We start from the raw sequence: 22063 nt of genomic DNA, 5'->3' as shown, positions 1-22063 counted from the left end.
CTCAAGAAAGACACAAATTGGATTTGAGCTTATGCACTGTAAAACCCAGATGGTTTGCTAAACTACTCAGACATCCTCCAGTTCAAAAGTTAATTGAACTGAAAACTAAAATTTCTGATAATTGATATGCTTTGAGGGACTCAGGCAGAATGATAAATTAGTCTCAAGCAGGAGATGTTAATAGGTAGAGAAATCATGCAATTGGTCAGGGAATATTGGCCAAAAAAGAGATAGGCAGATAGGTAGGTGGATGATAGATAGATAGATAGATAGATAGATAGATAGATAGATAGATATAGAATAGACAGATTGATTGACATAGAGGGTTAGATAGGTTGCTATAGATAAATACATCAAATAGATGGATAGAAAGATGATAGAGATTGATGGAGAGAGATTATAGATAGATAGATAGATAGATAGATAGATAGATAGATAGATAGATATAATGACAGATAAATAAAACATTACCTGGGCTTCCTAAGATCCTGTTGTTTTTCTTTCTCCATTTTTTTACTCACAGATTCAATATCAGTCATTATTTTACGCAGTTTAACTTGTTCTAGAATATAAAATAAAAATCTAATTGTACATGACTGTTAGTTTTCACATTCTAAATATATTTTTCAGATTAAATTACAAATCACAGACTTTTAATAAGGAGTATGGTCTTCTTCAAAAATAATACTGTCACAGAGATATTCAAGAAACACAGAGTAGATTTTTTTCACCTCGGGCTTCTCAGAGATTTTGCAGTTTCTGGAATTTAAGACTGAAAAAGTATAGAGTAAATAAACTGTATATATCAAAGAGGAGCTCTTCCAGAAAAACGCCTACCCCAGCATAGCACATGTCAGTACAAATGTCCTCATTTATAAGTATCAGCATCATCTTTATATAAAAAAGTTTATTCATAAAGGAAAGCCTCCTATTTTCAAATAATTTAGTAAATCATTAATGTAAATAGGAAGAAACATAGAATGCTCAAAAAAAATCTGGTTCTTAGCATCTAAAGAGAAGTTTATATAAGCTTTTTTTGGTAGTCCTGGGGCTTGAACTCAGGGCCTGGGCACCGTCCCAGGACATTTTTTTGCACAAGGCTAGTGCTCTGCCACTTGACCCACAGAGCCACTTCTGGCTTTTTCTGTGAAGGTGGTACTGAGGAATCAAACCCAGGGCTTCCTGCATGCTAGGCAAGCACTCTACCACTAGGCTATGCTCCCGCACGCCTTTTTAAAAATCTGCAGTGCTAGGGATTGAACTGTGGGCCTTGCATGTGCTAATCAAGAACTCTACCACTTACATACATATATTATCAGCTCTCATAACCAGTTTTTAAATCTCCACACAATTCCTATTTCTTACAGGTAATAGACTGCTCTATAGTCTGGTACATTATAACAAACACACTACGTTGGGGGAGCTATGTACCTTCTAACATCACTTGGAGAAATTAAAAGTTATATACGGGGACAAACTTTGCATCTAAAAACCTTACAAGTTACTTGAGGTCCCAAACAGAAAAACACATTCTTCTAAATTATATTATGAGATTTTCTTTTAAATATATAATAGTTTAAAATTTTGAGAGAAAGGGAAAATCAAGCACTATTGATTATTGAGTACAGTATACCAGAGGCACCGGTTAGTACTCTCTCTAAATTATCTCATATGAGCCTCAAAATAATAATTTTCTTTTTTCGAAGTTCTATGTTCACACATGAGAAGAAGCAACTTGCTTCTCTTATTATTTCTGAAGCAAAGAAACAGTGAGAGAAAGAGCAGGTAGGAAAACAAACACAGACAGGCCATCTTCACCACAATATCACAGCAGTCCTCCCAGTGCATGCTAATGTAAACACTCATGAAATGTCTACTTGGTGAATAATGTTATGTTAATCCTTTCTGCCTATATGAGTTTGAACTCAGGGCCTTGTACTTGCTGGGCAGATACTCTAATGCTTGAGACACCCCTCCAGTCCATAGGCCAATTCTTGAGAGATGTGGATTCATCATAAAGAGTCACTTCCATTTTTGGTGCACAGCACAACTAACAGTGAAACTCACAGCAGAAAAGTGAAGAAGAATAAGGAAAAGGCCATGAATTTTCCATTGATGGTACAAGAAAAAAGGCTGCAATAAAAGACTATGATTCAAGGGAAAGAAAGCATTAGGCTCCATTGCAACTTTTTTTGGTTTTGTCCTTTTGTCTTTCACAACAGGGAGACTGCCTTGCCTTGGGGGAAGTTGACTGGAAGAAAGCAAAGCAGATCTGGAGACTGCAGTCACAGGGGAACAGAGACAAAAGGCAGATTCACTGCTTATCTGGGTAGGATATGGTGAGGTTCACAAGTGGAGGCAATACTTAAAGATTATATCCCCTTGAAAAAAAATATAATGAAAAGGCCTTTTTATGGGGCCAGGAGTTTGAACTACTAGTAGAGTGCTTGCCTAGCATGCACCAAGACCCCCGTTCATTCCTTGGTACCACATGCATAGAAATGCCAGAAGTGGAGCTGTGGCTAAAGTGGTAGAGCTCTAGCCTTGAGGAAAGCCCAAGTTCAGTGCTCAGGCCCTGAATTCAGTCTCCAGGACTGGCAAAAAAGGCCTTTTTACTCATTTTTGTCTCATACTGATGAAAACTATACATATATGCCTTGGCATATGTGCAAACGCACATGGGGAAAATATGGAAGAATGTATACTCCACCATAGATTCTTAGTATTCAACAAATTATCTATGTGTTCTCCTATATTTTCTAGACCTCCTTACAATTAGTTGAAGACACCTGTGATATTAGATTCTGGCCAACCAGGTGTAGGCAGGCATGTGAGATATAAATTTAGGCACCAGCCTTACATTCTGCCTGCCCATTCCTTTCCTGTTATAATCTCCTGAGAGCCCTGCACAAAGTCAGCTAACAGAGGTAGAGATGAGACTGTCATACTGTCAGGTGGTGGAAGAAAGGGCAGAAATAAATCTTTATTAAGTGTGAAATAAGCCATTAAGAATCTGGTGTTTATTTTCCACAGACAGAGCTATACTGTCCAATACTTAATCTCACACTAAAAATTACCTACTGTCCCCTATCTTTGGAGAGAAGGCTAAAACTATTATAGGAACTTTCACTCTATTTTGTATATGTCTGCATTTCTTAAAGATGTATAATGAGTAGATCTAGGATAATTAATACAGCAAATGATATACTAGTTTCAAAAAAACTGTTAAAAGTTGGGATATAATTCACTTAAATGCTAAACTGAAAGCCCTCTACAGTACCACTTAACTAAGCCATGTTGAAACTATATGCGAAATTCAGAATAAATACAGTTTTTGCCCCTAAATAGCAGTGCCAAATTAAAGGAGAGGTCTACAAAGGCAATTAAAACATAAAAATCCCACACTGCTTCTAATTAACTCAGCCTTAAAACAAGAAACTAGATGCAACAGTTCCCTTCATGTAAAATCTAGTCTCTACGCCAATTTTACAAAACTAGGATTTTATCTCTGGAGCATGAATTTTAAAGCTTTTCTGATTAGATTAATTACTAAAAGAGAGATAGACAAGGGGACAGGAAAAGAAAATGCAGGTAAAATGGTAAGTATTTGGGGATTACACGATGAACTGCCAACCAAAGGACTTGAGTCCTAACAGCATGTACCAAGCTCTCCTCAGATGCCAATGGGCATAATCACTCCTTCACCAGGAAATCCATCACCCATTCAACCCTCTTCCTTTCTGATTTCTCACCCTCCTTCGGGATTTATTTTATTTTGACTACCTCCAGCTAGGGTTTAGGCCCACAGCTCACTCTTAAAACTATTACAGAAATGAGCTATATAATTAATAGTTTGTGTTAATTACATGTTTAAATGATATTTTGATGCTAGATTAAATACAATGTACCACTGAATTTTATTTCACATATGTGTATTTTAAATATGGCTGATAGAACTTTTAGATAATATGTGCAAATGTTATTATCCTTGGTTGGCCAGCACAGACCTCCAAAACTTATCTCACCTGCCTTTTTCAGCATTGACAGGGTATTTTTTAGAGCATCCTAGGTTCTTATTGTTTCTTTATGAATTGGTCACAATTATCTTGACTGGAATACTACACAAATGGTGGCATATCACCCTCTCACATCATAAGGTGTTACTAAATATGATCTTTGCAGTTATAATTGACATAAAGATACCTTTTACCATTATAATGATCCATACCATTCATACATTTAGCCCATTACAAAGAGACCACTATAAAAATGACTTCCTGGGCCATTTGTTTGGCCTAGTGGTGAGTGCTTGCCTAGCATGCATGATGACCCAGATTCATGTATGACCAAATTCTATGTATGGTATCACATACATAGAAAAAGCCAGAAGTGGTGCTGTGGCTCAAGTGAGAGCTGTAGCCTTAAGAAAGCCCAAGGACAGTGTTCAGGCTCTGACTTCAAGCTCCATGCCTGGCAAAAAAAAAAAAATCCTTCCTGTTATGAATAGTCTAACTTTGGTGGTACTTTGAATCCATGTGAACAGGCTACTCCCCAGATGTCTTTCTTTGTAAAACTTTTCCATGACAGCGAAGAACTCCGGCCTCATAGTCCTGCTAGTTATAAAATTACAGTCTGGTAATTGTCATTCCTTCTACACTTACATACATCTGGCATACATCTATAAAGGAGAGATTTTCTTTTTCCTTTTTGTTCTTCTTGGATTATTATTATAAACATTCTCATTCTTCTTGTTCATTTTTTTATCCATTTTCACCAATATCCTTTCTCAGTACCAAGCTGGCAGATCAGAATCAAGTCAGGGCCTGTCCCATCTGATATCGTTGTATTCCATCAGCATTTCCTGTTTTGTCCATTCACTGGAACCAGGTAATCAGATCCAGCATTTAGCTTCTCTTCTGAAGTTACCTTTTCCCCATTCCCCAGTGTTTCCTAACTAGAAGAATCTGGCTTTATTTGTGCTAAAACTTCCCAATACATTCCAAAAGGCTCTTAATTTCTCACATTGTCTACCTCTTGGTGTTTCATTTGATAAATTTCTTCAGATGCAACTTCTAATTTACTATTTCTGTTTTCAACAGTATCTTAAATTTGCATTGAATCGTCTGTAAAAGTTTCTTTGGTTCTTTGTCAGATCTTCTTGAATTTTTTTTTGCCAGTCCTGTGGTTTGGACTCAGGGCCTGAGCACTGTCCTTCGGCTTTTTCAAGGCTACTTCTCTACCACTTGAGCAACAGCACCACTTCCAGCTTCTTTTTTCTATCTATGTGGTACCAAGGAAGCGAACCCAGGGCTTTGTGCATGCTAGGCAAGCACTCTACCACTAATCCAAACTCCAGGCCCCTTCTTTAATATCTACATTCTCTAGTTCATTTCTATGTACATACTCTCATTTATTACATACTTTAAGATTATTCATTTATATACTGTAACAGGCTATTGAAATATCTATGACCTTGGTGAAAGTAATTCTAATTTAAGGGCTGAAGCTGGGTCTAACTCTCCTCCTGCATTTTTACTTTTCTGCATTATATATTTTATAGTAATGCAGATTGACAACTCATATAATAACAAGGAGAATTAGTTGCCTATTCCATATAAATGTGGAATATATATAGTTTGTGTCTACTTCCTGTAAGCAGTTGAGGGAATTTTCAATTCATGATAATGTCTCACTTGAGGGATATTTTTTCCAGATATCAGTAACATGAATTGTGATTCAGTCAATCCCCAGTGACCTGGCCAGTGGCCAGAAATTACAATAGAAAATGTTTACTCTCTCTATTCTCATAGTTAAGGCTGAAGTCTTACCCAAACACCAGTGGCTCATGCCAGTAATCCTAGCTACTCAGAAGGCTGAGATCTGAGGATCACTTATACAAAGCCAGACAGGCAGGAAAGTCCATGAGACACTTATTTCCAATTAACCTCCACAAAGACAGAAGTAGAGCTATGGCTCAAATGGTAGAGCACTGACCTTGAGCACAATAGCTTAGAGACCAGTGCTTAGGCCCTGAGTTAAAGACCAAGACGCACGTGCACGCGTGTGCATGAGCGCAAGCACACACACACGCACACATGCATGCACGCACACACCCCAGATCTCAATGATTTGGGGACCTAGCTCAGGTGGTGTTTGCCTGACTAGCCAAGGACAAGGCACTAACAGTAAAATACACACATACACATGAAAAAGATTGGGCTAGTGAGTTTAAATAACTTAGAAACTAGACTTGCTCTCCATCACAGATGTATCCTGCTAGAGACTGGCCAGGTACTTTTTGGAAGACATCAGAGAAAAGCCTGTCCTCTGGGAAGATGGTTGTCCTACAAGAACAAGATCTCTTCTGCGCAAGTACTTCACCACACTATAAAGGCTCTTCATATCACTCCTGCTTTTCTTCATTTAAAACAACAGATGAGGGTTTTTTTGTCCACAGATTGTTTATAATATGGTTTTTACCCCTTTTCTTTGTAAGACCCACTATTTAAGTTGTATTCCATTTCATGTGAGGTAATTATAATAAAATTATAACTTAAAACGTTGGAAATTTTAGACAGATTCATTAGTCAAGAATGACAGATTGCGATTTCCTGACATTTCACATTCTCATGTGTGGGCAGAATGGATGTCACATGGCTTGCTACTGTTAGAACTTCCCGCACACGTGTGTCACACCAATACCAAGTACTCGCCAGGCTGTGGACTTCTGAGTGGCTCCTTCAGGACAGGGTTTCATATTCTATACAATCAATCAATCAGTCACTCAACAGATATTTACCGAATGCATATAATGTGAGAGATGGTCTTATAGACATTGGGACTGCAAATAAACTAACCTGGGGTGTATGGGGAATGAAATCAACTAAACATACTTGTGTGATTCCAAAGGTATACTGGAATTCATATCTTTGGACTACATTCATAAATTTGTCAATAATTATGACTATTCATTGTTTAAGAATGTTATTAATAATAAAAATATTCTATTATACAAGAAGACTGAAATGTGTCTTTTAGTTTTGTAACTAGGATACCAGTTATCCCCTTGGGAGATGGCTTAATCTTTACCAAGTAAAATGTCATCGTCAGGCTTAGTGAGCTTGCTGGGAAGAAATGTGTGTAGATTGACCTTCCTAGCCTTCCACCTTGAGAACATTCAAGATGTTAGGATTAAGTAAAGGAAGACTCCCCTGTGGCTTTGGGGCTGCAGTGAAATATTTCAGCATTGTCCTCTTTTAGGTCACAGCTGGGCATCTCCTAACATCTCTAAGTACCATCCTGTTATACATGTCTTTCAGACACAGTTTCAAAAAAAAAAAAACATTTATTCTGTTTAGAAGTGAGTCAGCCTGTGATAGAAAAAGCAGTTGGTCTCTTGAGCTTCAGTTTCCAACTTCCTTCTTAAAGCTGGTGGGGTCCCTCTAGCACTCTAAATGAGATTATGGTGTAGGAGAAAGTGATACATCAAATACCTCTAAGGTGCTGAGCACATGGGAACTCTGAAAGCAGAGTATTTTTGCTGCTGTTGGTAATTCTTCTATTGTCTCTTATTTATTAACTAAGAAAACATCACTTCATCATGTCTGAGTGTCCCTGCCAGGCCCCTGCTGTGTTTACATAGGACCAGTCACACCTTGAGTCCCCTAGAGGAGTTCCCAATTCTGCATTGAGAAAAGAGACTTACTCATAATGCCAGGCTTCTCTTACCATGCTTCCCCGGAACAAGGCATACAGATACTCACACTGAACTTTGTAGATACACAAAGACACAAGAGTACTCACTGAGGACCTCAATCAAATCTGAGTGAGTCAAAGAACCCATCTGACCCTAGTCAGCACATTCCCTGAAGAAACCTGAGGAGGGAGCAGACAGCAGTGAGAAAGTAGGGGAGGGAGCATTTTTTAAAATCAGTTATTGAAACTATTGATAGTCATGTGTTACAGGCACGGGGAAAATACCAGTATTCATAGAGAAGCCAAAAATAACACTGCCCTTTATCAGGACCATTCTGTAACCTTGGCATCACAGGAAAGCTGGTTATTTATAATTTTATACCTCACAACAGGTAGTCAGTGGGAGAAGAGTGCAATCACTAGGACAGGGCTGCTAAACATAGCACTTCAGGGCATTAGGGATAATTTGCGAGTGAAGGTTGTTTTTATTTATTTAATTTTGGAAGCATTAATCATAACACATTGGGCCACCTCTCCTGCATGCACACATGAAATGCAGTATCCTATGTCTCAAGCTGGGCCACTTTCATTTCATACTTCATGGTTTCACTGTCGCTTTGAGATTTGCAAGGTTTCCTAGTTATTTGCTATCCATACATATATACATATGTGCATGCATATACATATATAGCAAACATAGATAAAATATACTAAGTATATATGTAACACACACATATATGTGGTACCTGTATATACATATATATACATATATATAGTGCTAATGTTTACAATAAAAAATGTAAGCCTACATCTCTAAAAATAATAATGGAAGTAGAAGAGCTCCGATGGGGACTTTTGTCCCACTAGCATTCAGAACTTTGTGAAGAATCAATGCACACATATAATTCTAGGATTGGTGTCCTCTAACAAACATATAGTCACATTCCTTTGGCCATAGCAGAGGAATATGCTACTGAAAAATACTGGAATATAGAGAGTTAAAAGCTTCAAGTCACTAATTCTATCTCCCTTTCTATGTCTCATCTTCTCTCATCTCCTCTTTTTTCCTCTCTCTCTCTCTCTCTCTCTCTCTCTCTCTCTCTCTCTCTCTCTCTCTCTCTCTCTCTGTCTTTTTCTGTCAAATTTTACTAATGTTAAAATCAATATCAATGATCTTAATTTTGGTACTTTTTTAAATTACTTTCATAGTTCTCCAGTATAAGGAAAGGAGTCAAAACAAAAAGCTCTCATATAGCTTTGTGCATCCCATGTTACTTAGTAAGGCCCTTTAGTAACATAGTCAATAAATTCTTCATCAGTTCCTAAGAAGTTACATACAAAGTATTTTGTTACATTTCAAATCCACATTTCCCTTTTTTATTAGAAAATATACTATTCTATTTTTAAAACATTTTAAGACAAAGTAAGAAGTACAGAAGGCCAGGAGTATGGGGAAATATGCTCCAGTCACAGCCAGTGTGACAAGCCATCTTTGAGAATGTCACCCGGTCTCCTTTATTTTCTTTTCAGCATAATGAATGGTTAGTGTACCTGACAACTGATATTCCATTTAGCTCCAGAAGCCTCCGTGACAAAATCATGCTTAAAGACACAACAAATATTTTAAATTACACTGTATTCAAATCAGGTATTCAAACATGACAGTGGGAGAACCAAGCTTAGAGGCAGACATGGATCCAGGGTCACAGCCATATCAGGAAATGTGTGAAATCAGATTTTGTCCAGTTGGCTGTGTTTTCTCTAGTTCTATTAACTCCATGCCTCTCTTTGACCCAGGGAATATTTCACACTTTTGGTGTTGGGGGGAGTCAATAGTGGAGCTTGAACTCTGGGCCTGGGCGCTGTCCCTGAGCTCTTCAGGCTATGGCCTATCCCTTGAGCCTCAGTGCCACTTCCCCTTTTCTGGTGGTTAACTGGAGATAAGAAACTCACATACTTTTGTCCCTGGACTGGCTTCGAATGCAGGCATGTGCCACCACACTGGGCTCTATTTCACATGTTTTTATGTCAGTAAAGTATTTGCATTTGTGCAAATACTTAAAGGGGGATCAGGTAGACAAAAATCCAATGTGTATCTTACAAAATTAAGAAGAATGAGGGAAGGGGTAGGTAGTCGGGTGATTGAGAATGATGAGCAGGGTAACAGTGATCAAGATATAATATATTCATAAACTGCTTTATTAAATGGCAATTCTTTTGTATAACTATATAAAGGTAATAAAAAATTTAAAATAAAGGAATAACAATTGTCATCATTTTGATAGCTATATTACTTTCTTATACATGGAAACAGAGGAGCTACTGTTATTCAATGAAACGTCAAAAGCACATAAATGTGAAAATATTAAATTTCTATCAATATCCTGGAATTGTTTTTCTTTCAATTGTTTTTCTGCAGGTATGCAGCCATGAGATCACTGAATTTCCAGTACAAAAAAAAAGAGAGAGGGAGAAAAAGAAAAAGAAAAAAATAACCCACATGGGCTCTAGTCCTGTTTTCCATTAGTAAGACCCACGGCCTTGAGTGGCAATCCACTGAGATCCTCTGACTTGTGCTTTCTTTTTAGTAAAATGCAGGTGGGATGGCTAGACATAACTGTGTCTAATGTACATTTTATCTGTACAATTGCAATTCTAAGACAACAGGTAATTTTATTTTCTGACCTGATTTCCTAGAACTTTGTGAAATCAGACCTTTAGAAATAAACAGGATTTTTTTTTGTCTCAACTGAAGGGAGAAAACAATCTGTAGAGAAATAATAGACGGATAGAATCAAAATGTACTATTACATGAGCAAGGAGCCATTTCCTAAAATATAAAGCAAATAATGAAAAAGCCCTCAGTAGAACCAACATGGCCTGAAAATTATTAGCAGTGCAAAACTATGTAATGGTGATGACATTAGACTAGGAATTAAGAACACTGTGCTATGGATCTTGCCGAACCATTTAGCTATGCTGTTTTTAGCTTCTTATTTAACCACACTAAGCCTAACATTTACTACCCAAAAAAAAAGAGGTGATAATATTAGAAAATCGCAAATATTTGTGCATAGAGATGATGCATACGAAATTTTTCTTTGGTTCCTTAATGCTGGAAGAGGCTGTCTAGCAAGAGTATTTCTAACCATTTACTGGGTGTGCCAAAGATATAAGGCTCTGATTGCTATTTTGCTATTTTCTCTTCAGCCCAACCACTTCTCAGGGTTTGTGTTCGGACCATGAACTTTGGGGAATGAGGTAATTAATTGCTCCTTAGGACAAATGCATGAGCAAATTTTCTCCAAAAGCAGTATTATGCTGCCCAAGCTCAGGCCTCAGGGGGTGGCCTGGAGGCGTGGGGGGTTGATAACATTCAGATGAAGCTCAGCCTACATGCCTTGTTCTAAGTAACGTGGTCTTTGCCTCTGACAAGTTCTACTTCTGTGCCTTCTGCCTGCCTGCCTGCCTGCCTGCCTGCCTGCCCAAAGCTGGGATGATACTTGTTGGCTTTTAAATAAGGAGAAATTTCAATCCTTCCCCAGACCTTGTGAGTAAATGTATGATTATTACATAAATATAACCTGAACCATCTCAGAGGTATGGCATTACATTTGCTCAGTAAATCATAGACTGATATTTATTATCTAATGCCAAGAAGATTATTTGCATAATATTTGTGATAGACTTTGCACAAATTGTCTCCTGTTAACTAATGAGCTGAACTTCTGTCTACCATGCCAGCCGTTATTAATGATGAACATACTACCTCCTCACCTTCTTCCTCAACTACCACCAGTCAAACTCAAAATCAAGAGGACACAGCCTCATCACTCCAGTTCTGATCCAGAAACCATCCAAGACCTGCCAAACTAATTATAAAGCAAGTTGTCTTCATCCTATCTAGCAGCCAGATGGAAAATATGGTGTTTTCTGGTCACAATTTTACAGAGTTACATTTCCAGGCCTTCAGTACACAGGAAATTGTTACAGAAAACAGAGTTTAAAAGACCATAAAATTGCTTCAGATCCTAGACAGAAAATCTGGAGATTTAGATGCCACTCTACTGTATTTTGTTACAATGTAAATGTAATGGTAGGTAGTTAGAAGGAAAAAAAGAGTGAGAGAGAGAAAAATACTGATAAAAATCTAACATGCTGAACACCAAAAAGCTATAGTGCTTCCATTACAAGCCATTTTATGTGATAATTGCTTTTTGAGAAATAGAGATAGAGGTATTATCACTAACAAAGACATAAAGCCTTAAAGAAAATGCAAATTCCTGATTAGAATCATCTTCAGATAAACAGCTATGTGTTCATGGTTCTGTCCTTGTCTGACTGCTCATCCTCTCTTAGCTTTCCTTACATCTTATTCCACGTTTTGTTTCAGGGGGAAAAAAATCTCGAATGCCTGGACATACTTTCACACTTTGCATTAGGAGTTACATTTCTCCATGCCTAGAACTAACTCTACGAGAAAGAATAAAGGACACTGCCAAAGCACGATCTGTTGTTTGTCCTCAGACGGATTTGGCACCCTTATTGTTGTTTATCAATACAGACTTGCCAGTGGTATTAACCACCAGAAACGCAGGCGGGCAGACTCATTTGTGGCCCATCACAAAGCTCTAGGCTGTAAAAGCTGACCAGTTTTGTGGCTTGTTGTTGAAGCCAAGGTGAATCGGGGTTGATCTTGGCCCCAGTCCTGATAAAGACACTCTTGCTGAAAATCCGATTTCCCAGTTTTTTGGATGCCAAAAGTATTTGTCACCATTGTTCCCTGAGCAGTTTACTAAGTGCTTTGTTTTATTAACTCTTAAGCCACAAGATATAATACACTTTTAAACCAAAGGCTATACCTAAGAGTCAATGTAATCTGAACATAGCTACACAACACTAGAACATTTGCTGAGCCCAGCAATTCACATCTGTAATCCTAGCTTCTCAGGAGGCTGAGATCTGAGGCTCGTGGTTCAAAGCCAACCCTGAAAGGCTTTGAGACTCTTATCTACCATTCACCACTAAGAAGCTGAAATTGGAGCTGTGGCTCAAGTAGTAGAGTACCAATCTTAAGTTAAGAAAAAATTAAGACTCGGGCCCTGCATTCAAACCCTGTACTGGCACAGCACACACACACATGCACACACACACACACACACACACACACACACACACACACACACACATCTCTAGAACATTACATTGCAGATAAATACAGGTAAATGAATTATACTAAGCTTTAGAATTTCTGCTGGGTATAATGTTTAAATATAACCTGTTGACTGAAGGGAAATGAGGGCATACACAATCCTTGTGAATTTTCAAGGAAATTCTTTTTTACAAAAGCACTGTGTCTCTGCTGCTTTACCTGGATAAGGGGCTATTAGCTTTCTTGTATGGGCACCTGTATTCTCATGAGTCCTTCACCATATCACCAATAATATGCCACCGAGTTTATAGATTACATTGGGATTTTTTTACACCAATCTTATTTGATTCTTGAAACAATATAAGCATTTAACCAAACTATAAAACTGAGCATCCAATCTATTAAATAATTTGGCCAGAATCACCCACCAAAGGAACCAGACCTTAATGCTTGATCTTTGGTCTCTAAACCCCAGATTTTTTCCAAGCAGATGCAGTTTATAAAGTATAGCACATTTAATTAAACTCTGATTATCACCCCAAAAGCAGATGATCATTCTGGACCACGTGCCTGGTGCAGAGGCACAATTCAAGGGTTGCTTGCTACTCATTGATGGCCACAGAAGCTACTCCTTTAAGAAAAATATTTTCTTGTGAGAGGAATGCTTATTTCAGGGCTAAAAAAATAGGTTGTTACAAAGTAGATATGAAACTCACTCCAAGATTCAAGAAAATGAAACCTTTATAAGAACTAAGTACAAATCCTCATAACTCTGAAGAATACACATAAGGAAATAAAATCAGTTGTTGTAGGAACAAATCAGGGTTTCAATTATTTTTTCCGAAATAAGGCAAAGTATTAGGTAGCAATTAAAACTGGTCTTTAAAATTTGAGAAAGGAACATGTTATAGATAATACAAACCCAGAGTCCATGAGATCTAAAATCTGAGAACATATAGTATTTGCTAACTTCTAATGACTCACAGAATATTTTTTTGTCTTTATGTACCAGTCCTGGGGCTTGAACTCAGGACTTAGGTGATGTTTTTAAGGGTTTTCTTTTCTCTCAAGGCTAGTGCTCTACCATTTGAGCTAGAGCTCCACTTCTAGCTTTTTACTGGTTAATTAGAAATAAGGATCTCACAGACGTCCCTGTCTTGGATAGGTTTGAACTGTGTTCTTGATATCTTGCCTTCTGAGTAGGTAGGATCACAGGAGTGAGCCACAGAAAAAACGTTATGTAAGAGACTGTTTAGGAACACCGAACAATCTTATGGCAGTGGACAGCTCATGACTGTTAGCTCAGCAAGGCAGTCATGTTACCCATCATCCATCTTTTTGAAAAGCTACGTCCCCCTTATTCTTGACACAGCTTTCATGCAGAAAGCTGTGTTTCCATTCATAAAAGTAATAAGATTAGAAAGGACTCTCCAGGTAGACGTAGAACACTTCATCATTTTCACAATAAAAGAAAGGAAGAACAAAGTTCCTTCCAAGGCCAATATTCCAACCTTGAAAACATATGTATCATACCAGCCCTTTTACTCATTTTCACTAGCAAAAACATATTTTTTTTCTGGGATCTCTTCAGTTTTCCCGTGCAGAGCTCCAGGCCGCCACTGAATATTGGCTGACTTCTGGAGAGTCTGGAAAAGTGCACCAGGTCTTTGTGGTTTGATCAGCCAAGAATATTCCACTAGTGACCCATGCACGCAATCGATGCTGAGTGACCCATCTGTCACCTCTTCCTGCCACCCCCTCTCTTTTTCTACAAGGTGCTTTCTGAAAGCTCATAGTTCTTTATTTTTAAAAAAATTGTTTTAAAAGAAGACAGCTTCCAGAGAAGCAAGAATTCAATCTGTTTTAAGAGATGTAGAGAAGAAAAGCAACTTGCTCAAGGTCAGGGCAATAATGTAGGGAAAGATCTTATTTTCAGTTCCATACTGCCAAAGCACTTGGGATTCCCCCATTCTAAGCACCAGGACCTAAGACACAGAGGAGTGCATTTTATGAGCGTTGAGGATGCAAGCTTTGAATTCCAAGAGATCTCAAATCATTTACTCTGGGTGGCCGCTTAGATACATGTCTCTACTTATATGCATATTTTGAAAGATGATGACAATACATGGCTTAATATAGTGACTGAGAAGTAATAGACACTGCACATTTATTAATGGCTTTTTAAATGCTCCGGTCTAGTCTCCAGACTAATTGGCTTCTAATGACACCATGGAAGCATTTTTAGTTTTTGAAAACAAAAAAAAAAACCTCACTTTGCAGTTGTATCAATATATATTCACAGATAAATATAAAGGCCAAGGCCGTTAATACACAGAGCTCAAACCAAATGTTTCAGACTATATTTTTAATGCTGCTTAAACTCTGCATGATTGAGAATATCTGGAAACCAGTCACAATGGTAGAAACTTAATCCCAGCAGAAGTACTTAGGGATGCCTCTTTGATGTGAGGACAGCACATAGAGCGTGTTTTGTCAAGGTCTTCACATTTTCTCTCTAAAATTCTTTCCTCACCCATCATCACTAATATTCTCAACGTACTCGCTGAAACAGTTAAAAATCTGAAGTGTCTCTAAAATAATGTTTTGATTCATTAAGTGCAGCAGGATCAAAACCAGATGGATTTGGCAGTGGGCTTGTTCCCCTGGTTCTCAGGCTGCTTCCGAACAGTGCCAGCTCAGAAAAAGGATGATCAATGTCTCACATTCCACACTTCAGGCACTAATAGATCCTTGGCTCCAGGTTTCCCAGTGTTCAGAGGAGATGCCAGGAAACACATGCTGTGGCAGAGGCATTTTGGAAGCATCCATCCATGCACACCAGAGAAATGAATAACTACCTTGGCCTCTGAACAGCTCAGGAAACAGCTGTTTTACACTGGACAGTGACCCCTGGATGCTTCTCTTTATTCTGTGTGGTAGCTACCGTGTTATTAATGTTCAGTACACACAGTGGCACATGCGTGTGCGCATACACGCACAGGCACACACACACACACACACACACACACACACATACAGTTACATTCCGTGTAGTGGGTGTCTACAATATTGGACTAAGAAGATGAGACTCCTGTGAGCTTAGTCAAGCGCTAAGGGGCTTTGCATCTGTGGGAGATGATAATAAAATCACAATGACTAGAGGCTAATTGGTAGTTTCATACAGTGATGAACTTCAAAATCTGAAGAGATTCTTGAGCAGCGGCGAGACAATCGGAGGTAGAGGCTCATTGGAGGAAGCTGCTTGCTGGGGTGGGAGGGAGGGGTTACTCAGGGATCTATTTGTCCCTTTCTGTGATTCTGCTTTGCTTTCTGGCTGTCATGAGGCGGAAGGTTGGCTTCACCACACCCTCCCACCATCATTGTTCTGTTTCACCACAGGCCCAGAAACAAAGCAGTCAGGCTGACCTGAGGTATGACATCTGAAACTGTGAGCCCAAATCAATCTTCAGGGAGCTAGACTTGACTTCCCAGCTATTCTGTCATGATGGCAAACATCTAACACACTTCCTTCATGTCACTATTCAACCATTATTATTACTAGAATATCTTCCAGATTCTCGTGATCCTGTAGTTCTGGCATTTAATCCATGGGATAGAAAGGTAAACAAGATGTGCACAAGATAGATAAATTGCTTGTGCTATCAAGAAACAGGCCAGCGCAAGGACAAACCAGTGTGACGTAAGGTGTGCTAGAAGGTTCAATTATCAAGAATATCTAATAGCTCTCCAAAACGGTCCTAGGAACTTTGTTCTTCTCATGTGGGAAGGCTAATGATAAGGCCAGAAAAAGTAACTTCACTTAGTGTGTACTATATAGGCCAACTTATAAATAAATAACCTCATTGGAAAGAAATAGCAACAAGTTTGTGAACATACTACCTAGCCAAGGCTTATGTATGACTAATATTAACCTCCGCTTATGTATGACTAATATTAACCTCCCCAACCCTGATATTCTTGTCTGTAGGCTCTGCCTGTAGGCTCTGTTGAAAGGCTGAATCTGAATGGCCATGCTACCTATCTTATCTCCACCATCTCCTGTGGACCTCAGCTTTGGGATTGAGTTACTTGATAGGAAGGTCTCTTGTTGACTAGCCACAACAGAACCAGCCTGTCTTCTGAAGTAGAAACACGCTTTGATTTTTCCTTTCTGAACCACCTATTGAAATTAGTGGGGAGGAACTAAAAAAGGTCAACCGATTTAGCCTCCGTTTATTTTTTTCATATAAACATACAAATCTCACCAGAGTAGTATCTGTAAGGACAACTAACATCTTCATAAATTAAAAAATTCAAAGTTAACTTTCTTTGACTTACTAATTAGTATCTAATGATCAGATTTGTGCCTGAAAAAAAAGGCTAAAGAAATACAAAGGTTAATGGGGAAGGTTGATCAAATTCCACATGGTTGGGCAGAAATAATTATGACTTTCATTTACTCATAAATCACTGAGAGGAGGATGGTTCTCCAGAGAGTGTTTTTTTTTTTTAAATTTTACCAAAGAGCCCTAACACTGCTAGAAGAAAAGCCCTGGGCCATTCAGTAAAAGATTTAATTCCCTTAATAGGTAGTTATGGTTGTCCCTTTCCAAAACCCTCCAAACAGTTATGTAACCCTATGCAAATATAAGCATGTTCCCCAGACCTAGAATTACTTAGTTACCAGCATGGTGGCCATTAGAAATTTACTTAGAGTGCATATAGGTTTGCATACTTTTTCTTAGTTCTGAAATACAGGAAAGGAAAAAGTTGGGCTCCCAAAATGTTCTTGGGTCATAGTTAATGAGACTAAAAGCCCATCCTGACTACCATGAAGCCTGGCTGTATCCAAAGCCATACTTCCATCAGCTTTCTTCATAATAAAGCAGACTGAGCTTTCATGCATTTCCTGTCTTCAGTTGCTTGGTTCCAAACTCTGTTCCTGCACCGCCCCCTCTCCCTTCCCACAAAACCTGCATGGTCCAGAAAGGGGAAAGGATTTCCTGCTTACAACCTGAATTTTGTAAAGACAAGGTTCTTGTCACACCATCATTGAATAACATGGGACCTCTCAATACAAGAATATGTATGAGAAAACAAAAGACAGTTTTCCTATTAATGATCACACTTTTATACTGATCTTAACAAGAGAAAATATTTTAGAAATAAATTATGTCTAGACTTGAAGGTTATTTTTGGAAGTATACTAGATTTTTTTCTATGCCTATTTATAACAAACTACCAGAATCGTCATGGCTTAAAACAATAGTAAAACACCAAAAAGTAGGTACTCAAAAGGGACTGGGTGGGATCAAGGCAAAAAGGTTGGATAAATGAAGAGAAGAGTGGGAGAATTCAATCAAGAATCCAATGTAATTTACCCAAATGACCACAAACCACACACACACACACACACACACACACACACACACACACACACACAAGTATCTCTTCCCTCCATTCTTTTCTGTCTTCTTCTATGTCTGTCTATCTGTCTGTCTCTCTCTCTCTCTCTCTCTCTCTCTCATATATATATATATAATAGATATAGATATATAGATATATTTTGCTAGGAAAAATTTGATATTCAATATCAGCCTGAAAGATTTGTGTCTAACCTGAGTATCATGAAATCTCAAAGTCTGTTTACAAATTTAAGAAGCAAAAGTCAGCAAACCTTCTATCCCCAAGAGAATATACAAATGAATTCTATATAACCACAAGCTAATTTAATGTTTTATAAAAATGGATTTTACATACGAGTTTTAATTTCTAACATGTCATAGATTTGGTCATGTAATAATTGCAAGGTCTAATAACATCTAATAATCCAGAATGGCAATTGAGCCTTGTGAAGCAAAGCTGTAAAGACACTCAGAGCTCAAAACAGAGCTTAGAGCTCAAAGGAGAAGTCACTTCTCATTTTTCTGTATTTCACACTCTTAAGAAAAGCAAGCGTGAAGAACATAAATGCTAAGAATTTAGTTGTTACAGTATATTTTAAAATTGAGATTCTTGAATCAAATTTAAGAAGACTTTTAGCCAGTTTCCACATAAGACATTCAGTTTACACAATAAAATGCAAACACATTTTGTCATCTACAGTAGAAAGGACTCGTGCTAGCAGTGCAGGATAGATTTTGCTTTCTAATCTTGCAAACTTTAATCAAGTCCCACAGTGCATGTCACTGGTATCTTAGACCATGCTTTCAACATGAATATTGAAAATGTGCTTAAGAAATAGATCTAAGGTACAGATCTAATGCATGAGGTGTGAGATGAGACTTTGGAGAAATGGATTCCAGATTTAATGTATGTATGAACTTCTCTGCTCAAGTCTCTGTCTTGATACAAGATTTCTGAGGAGTATCACTGTCTTTGAGCTCGTGATAAATTTTTTGACTCCCTCCTCACATATCATGTTCCTTTACAAAAGAGACCTTCATAATTAACTTAGCCACCCCTCTTGCTGTTTACATGAGTCTCCATGGATACATGGGCTTTCATGTTTCCTTATCACCCCCTCTTAAATCTTTCACTGTGCCCTGAATCACTCAAGACTTTTCTCACCAGCTACACCAATGTGCTTACTACAGTCTCGCAATACCAACCCTCTACCTTCCCACCCCACATCTCCCTGTGCTAACAACACTGATTTTCTTAAGGATGAAGATTTCTCCACATCTCCCACATGGATTATTTGTTTGTTTTTGTGGCCGTGGACCTTGCACTCCTGCCCTGAGCCCTGTCCCTGAGCTCTTCTTGCTCAAGGAGAGTGCTCTACCACTTTACGCTACAGCTCTACTTTCAACTCATTCTTATTTTCTACCCTTTCATATGATTTGTGTTTCAAGGCTAAGTTTTTGTGGCTATCTGCTTTAATAGCTTGTATCTCTCCACACCCTTTCATTTTACATTGAAAATGAGCTAGAACTTCGCTTAGTATAAAACTTTTTTAATCATCATAATAACTTCCTAAAGGCCACCAGGGATCACCAACATTTTATTTAAATACTGATTCCAAATCTCATTATCCAATAGGGAACACAATCCACATACCAACTTGTTCCCTGCAGCCATTTTACTAGTGATGGAAAATGCAGCTCCACCCTTGTGAACGATGCATGGTTCTCATACATAAATACTCCATGCCGCCTCACCCTCGTTAGGCAGGCACTCTACCTCTTGAGAAAGTCCCACATGCCTTTCTTTGCTTTAGTTATTTCTCAGACTTTCTCCTGGCTTGCCTCAGCCTGGCCCACTGTGATTCTCCCAGTCCATGACTATGAGACTAAAATTGTGCATCACTACAGCAGTCTTGTTTCCTGCTTCTTAGGGGCTCCCTTGTTGCTAGGCAAATCTGGATTACTCTCCTCTCTCCAGTGTCTGCAGAACCTTTGCCCTCGGTTCTAGCCCCACTACCACTGCCTGAATTTAAGTCGTCCTTCCATAAAGAATCAATGTCTCCTTACTAGTCTCCATTTTTCCAGAAATCTTCACAGATTATCACACCATTCTCTACCACCAGGAAACACCAGAAAATGTACATGTGATCTACTTTTCTTGATGATATTGTTATGGTTGCTTATCCTCTTTTAGGATGAGAATCAAAGTTCATCACTATCTACTCTCTTCTATCAATTCCCAATCCTCACGATTCAGTGATCTAAAATCTTTTTAATTGCCTCAAACACACCGTACTTGATTTCTCAGAAATCTATGCACAGGTATATGCTGGGCCCTCTGATTAGATAAAGTGTTTTTTCTTGTGCTAACATTTATTCATTCTTCTAGTTTCTCTAAAAGGGACTCCATCCCTGACTGATAAATCTGAGGAGGTCTGCTCCTGTTGACTGCAGAGCAGCAGAGCTGTCTGGGTTATACTCTGTTCTAAGTTGACTGCACCGTAAATAATAATTGATAATAACAAGAGCAACCTACATCTACCCTTACCATTGCTCATTGCTCTGAGCCTGTGGGGGTTTGTTTCTTCAGTTCTGAACATAGTACCTGTCACAGTATACATATCCTTCCTGAGTGAAAAAAAAAAGACTAAATATGCTCAGAAATAACAAAGAAATAATTAAGATTTTTAAAAAAGAAATAATTAAGATAAAGTTTTAAGATCTGTAACTAAAACATAAGGAGTAATTTATGCAAAGGCACTATTCTGAGGCCAACCATATCATTATATCTAAATAGACCTCGCTCGTACCTCACTCCCTGGCTAACAGACAGTATATGTGTCTCAGAAAATGTCTTCAGGGGAAGCCCCAAAGCACTCAGAAATCCTATTAGAGATTTGGATGAACAAGTCACCAATAGTCTGCCTGCCATTTATCCCATTCAGCAACAGAACCCAGGCCTATCTACTCAAGATGGCTGTCATAACTGAGAAATAAGCAGTGTGTGAGTATTTGTATCACAAAGAACATCCCAGCTAGAAGACACACAAACCAGTTTGGGGACTCTAAGTTCCCCTTTTCCCTTCTGCACACCCTTGTCACACACTCTGGTTATTACCACATCCTGGTCTAGCCAATTTAGAGGTCCCCAGAGGCCAGCAGTCCTACTGTCCACGCCTCCTAATTTCTCAGTGCTAAAATTTAACATTTGGGGTACTACCTGAACAAGGAAATCCTACTAGACAGAAACAAAACAGTTTTAGTTACTGAATCTCTCTGACCCGTCTCAAATCTTACCTTTTTTGAAAAGGTCCACAGTCTGGTACCTTTCCTTTAGAGTAAAGACATTTGGCTTCTTAAAATATCCCTTTGGAGAAAGGTTCCTGGGAGGAGAAATACCTCGGAGTACTGCCCTGTGTTTTGGGGCCACATCAGGTGTTTCAGTCTTTTTAAACTTCGGAGGTAGGTATCTGATAAAATTTGTTTTGTGATATGTATTTTTGAAAACATCTATAGAAGTTTCTTGAACTTCATTCTATGAGTAAAACAAAAACATTTGAAGGTTAGCATTCAGGACTTAAAACCACCTTAGGTTGTTAATAAGATCACCTAATAAATTTTGTCAAGATAAAATTGTATCTTCACTACATGAAACAGAACACCTTGTGGTAGAAGATATTTTGCAAAGAGTGCTTGACAGTGAGCAGCTGAACTTGGTACTGTTCTACACAGCTCACCAAAGTCCTTCATGTGCTCGAGGGTCAGAGTCTACTGCAAAAGAAATGTTCATTTTAAAATACGCCCCCCCCCA

At 38.4% G+C, this 22063-nt stretch overlaps 1 protein-coding gene across 2 annotated transcripts in view; it reads right to left on the bottom strand.

The window, feature by feature from the left end:
* Positions 1–22063, bottom strand: part of Iqcm (IQ motif containing M) — a 189414-nt gene that overhangs the window by 134770 nt on the left and 32581 nt on the right. For both annotated transcript variants that reach the window (XM_090356586.1, XM_090356587.1), the window contains 2 exons: positions 21550–21787; positions 472–562 (listed from right to left, as the gene is read on the bottom strand). In XM_090356586.1, the coding sequence (XP_090212712.1) occupies positions 472–562; positions 21550–21787 (329 nt within the window). The remainder of the gene's footprint in view (positions 1–471; positions 563–21549; positions 21788–22063) is intronic.

The sequence above is a fragment of the Megascapheus bottae genome, chromosome 23, assembly GCF_031878675.1.
Source record: "Megascapheus bottae isolate mThoBot1 chromosome 23, mThoBot2.hap1, whole genome shotgun sequence".
NCBI classification, from domain to species: Eukaryota; Metazoa; Chordata; class Mammalia; order Rodentia; family Geomyidae; genus Megascapheus; species Megascapheus bottae.
This window is presented reverse-complemented; position numbering and strand designations above follow the sequence as displayed.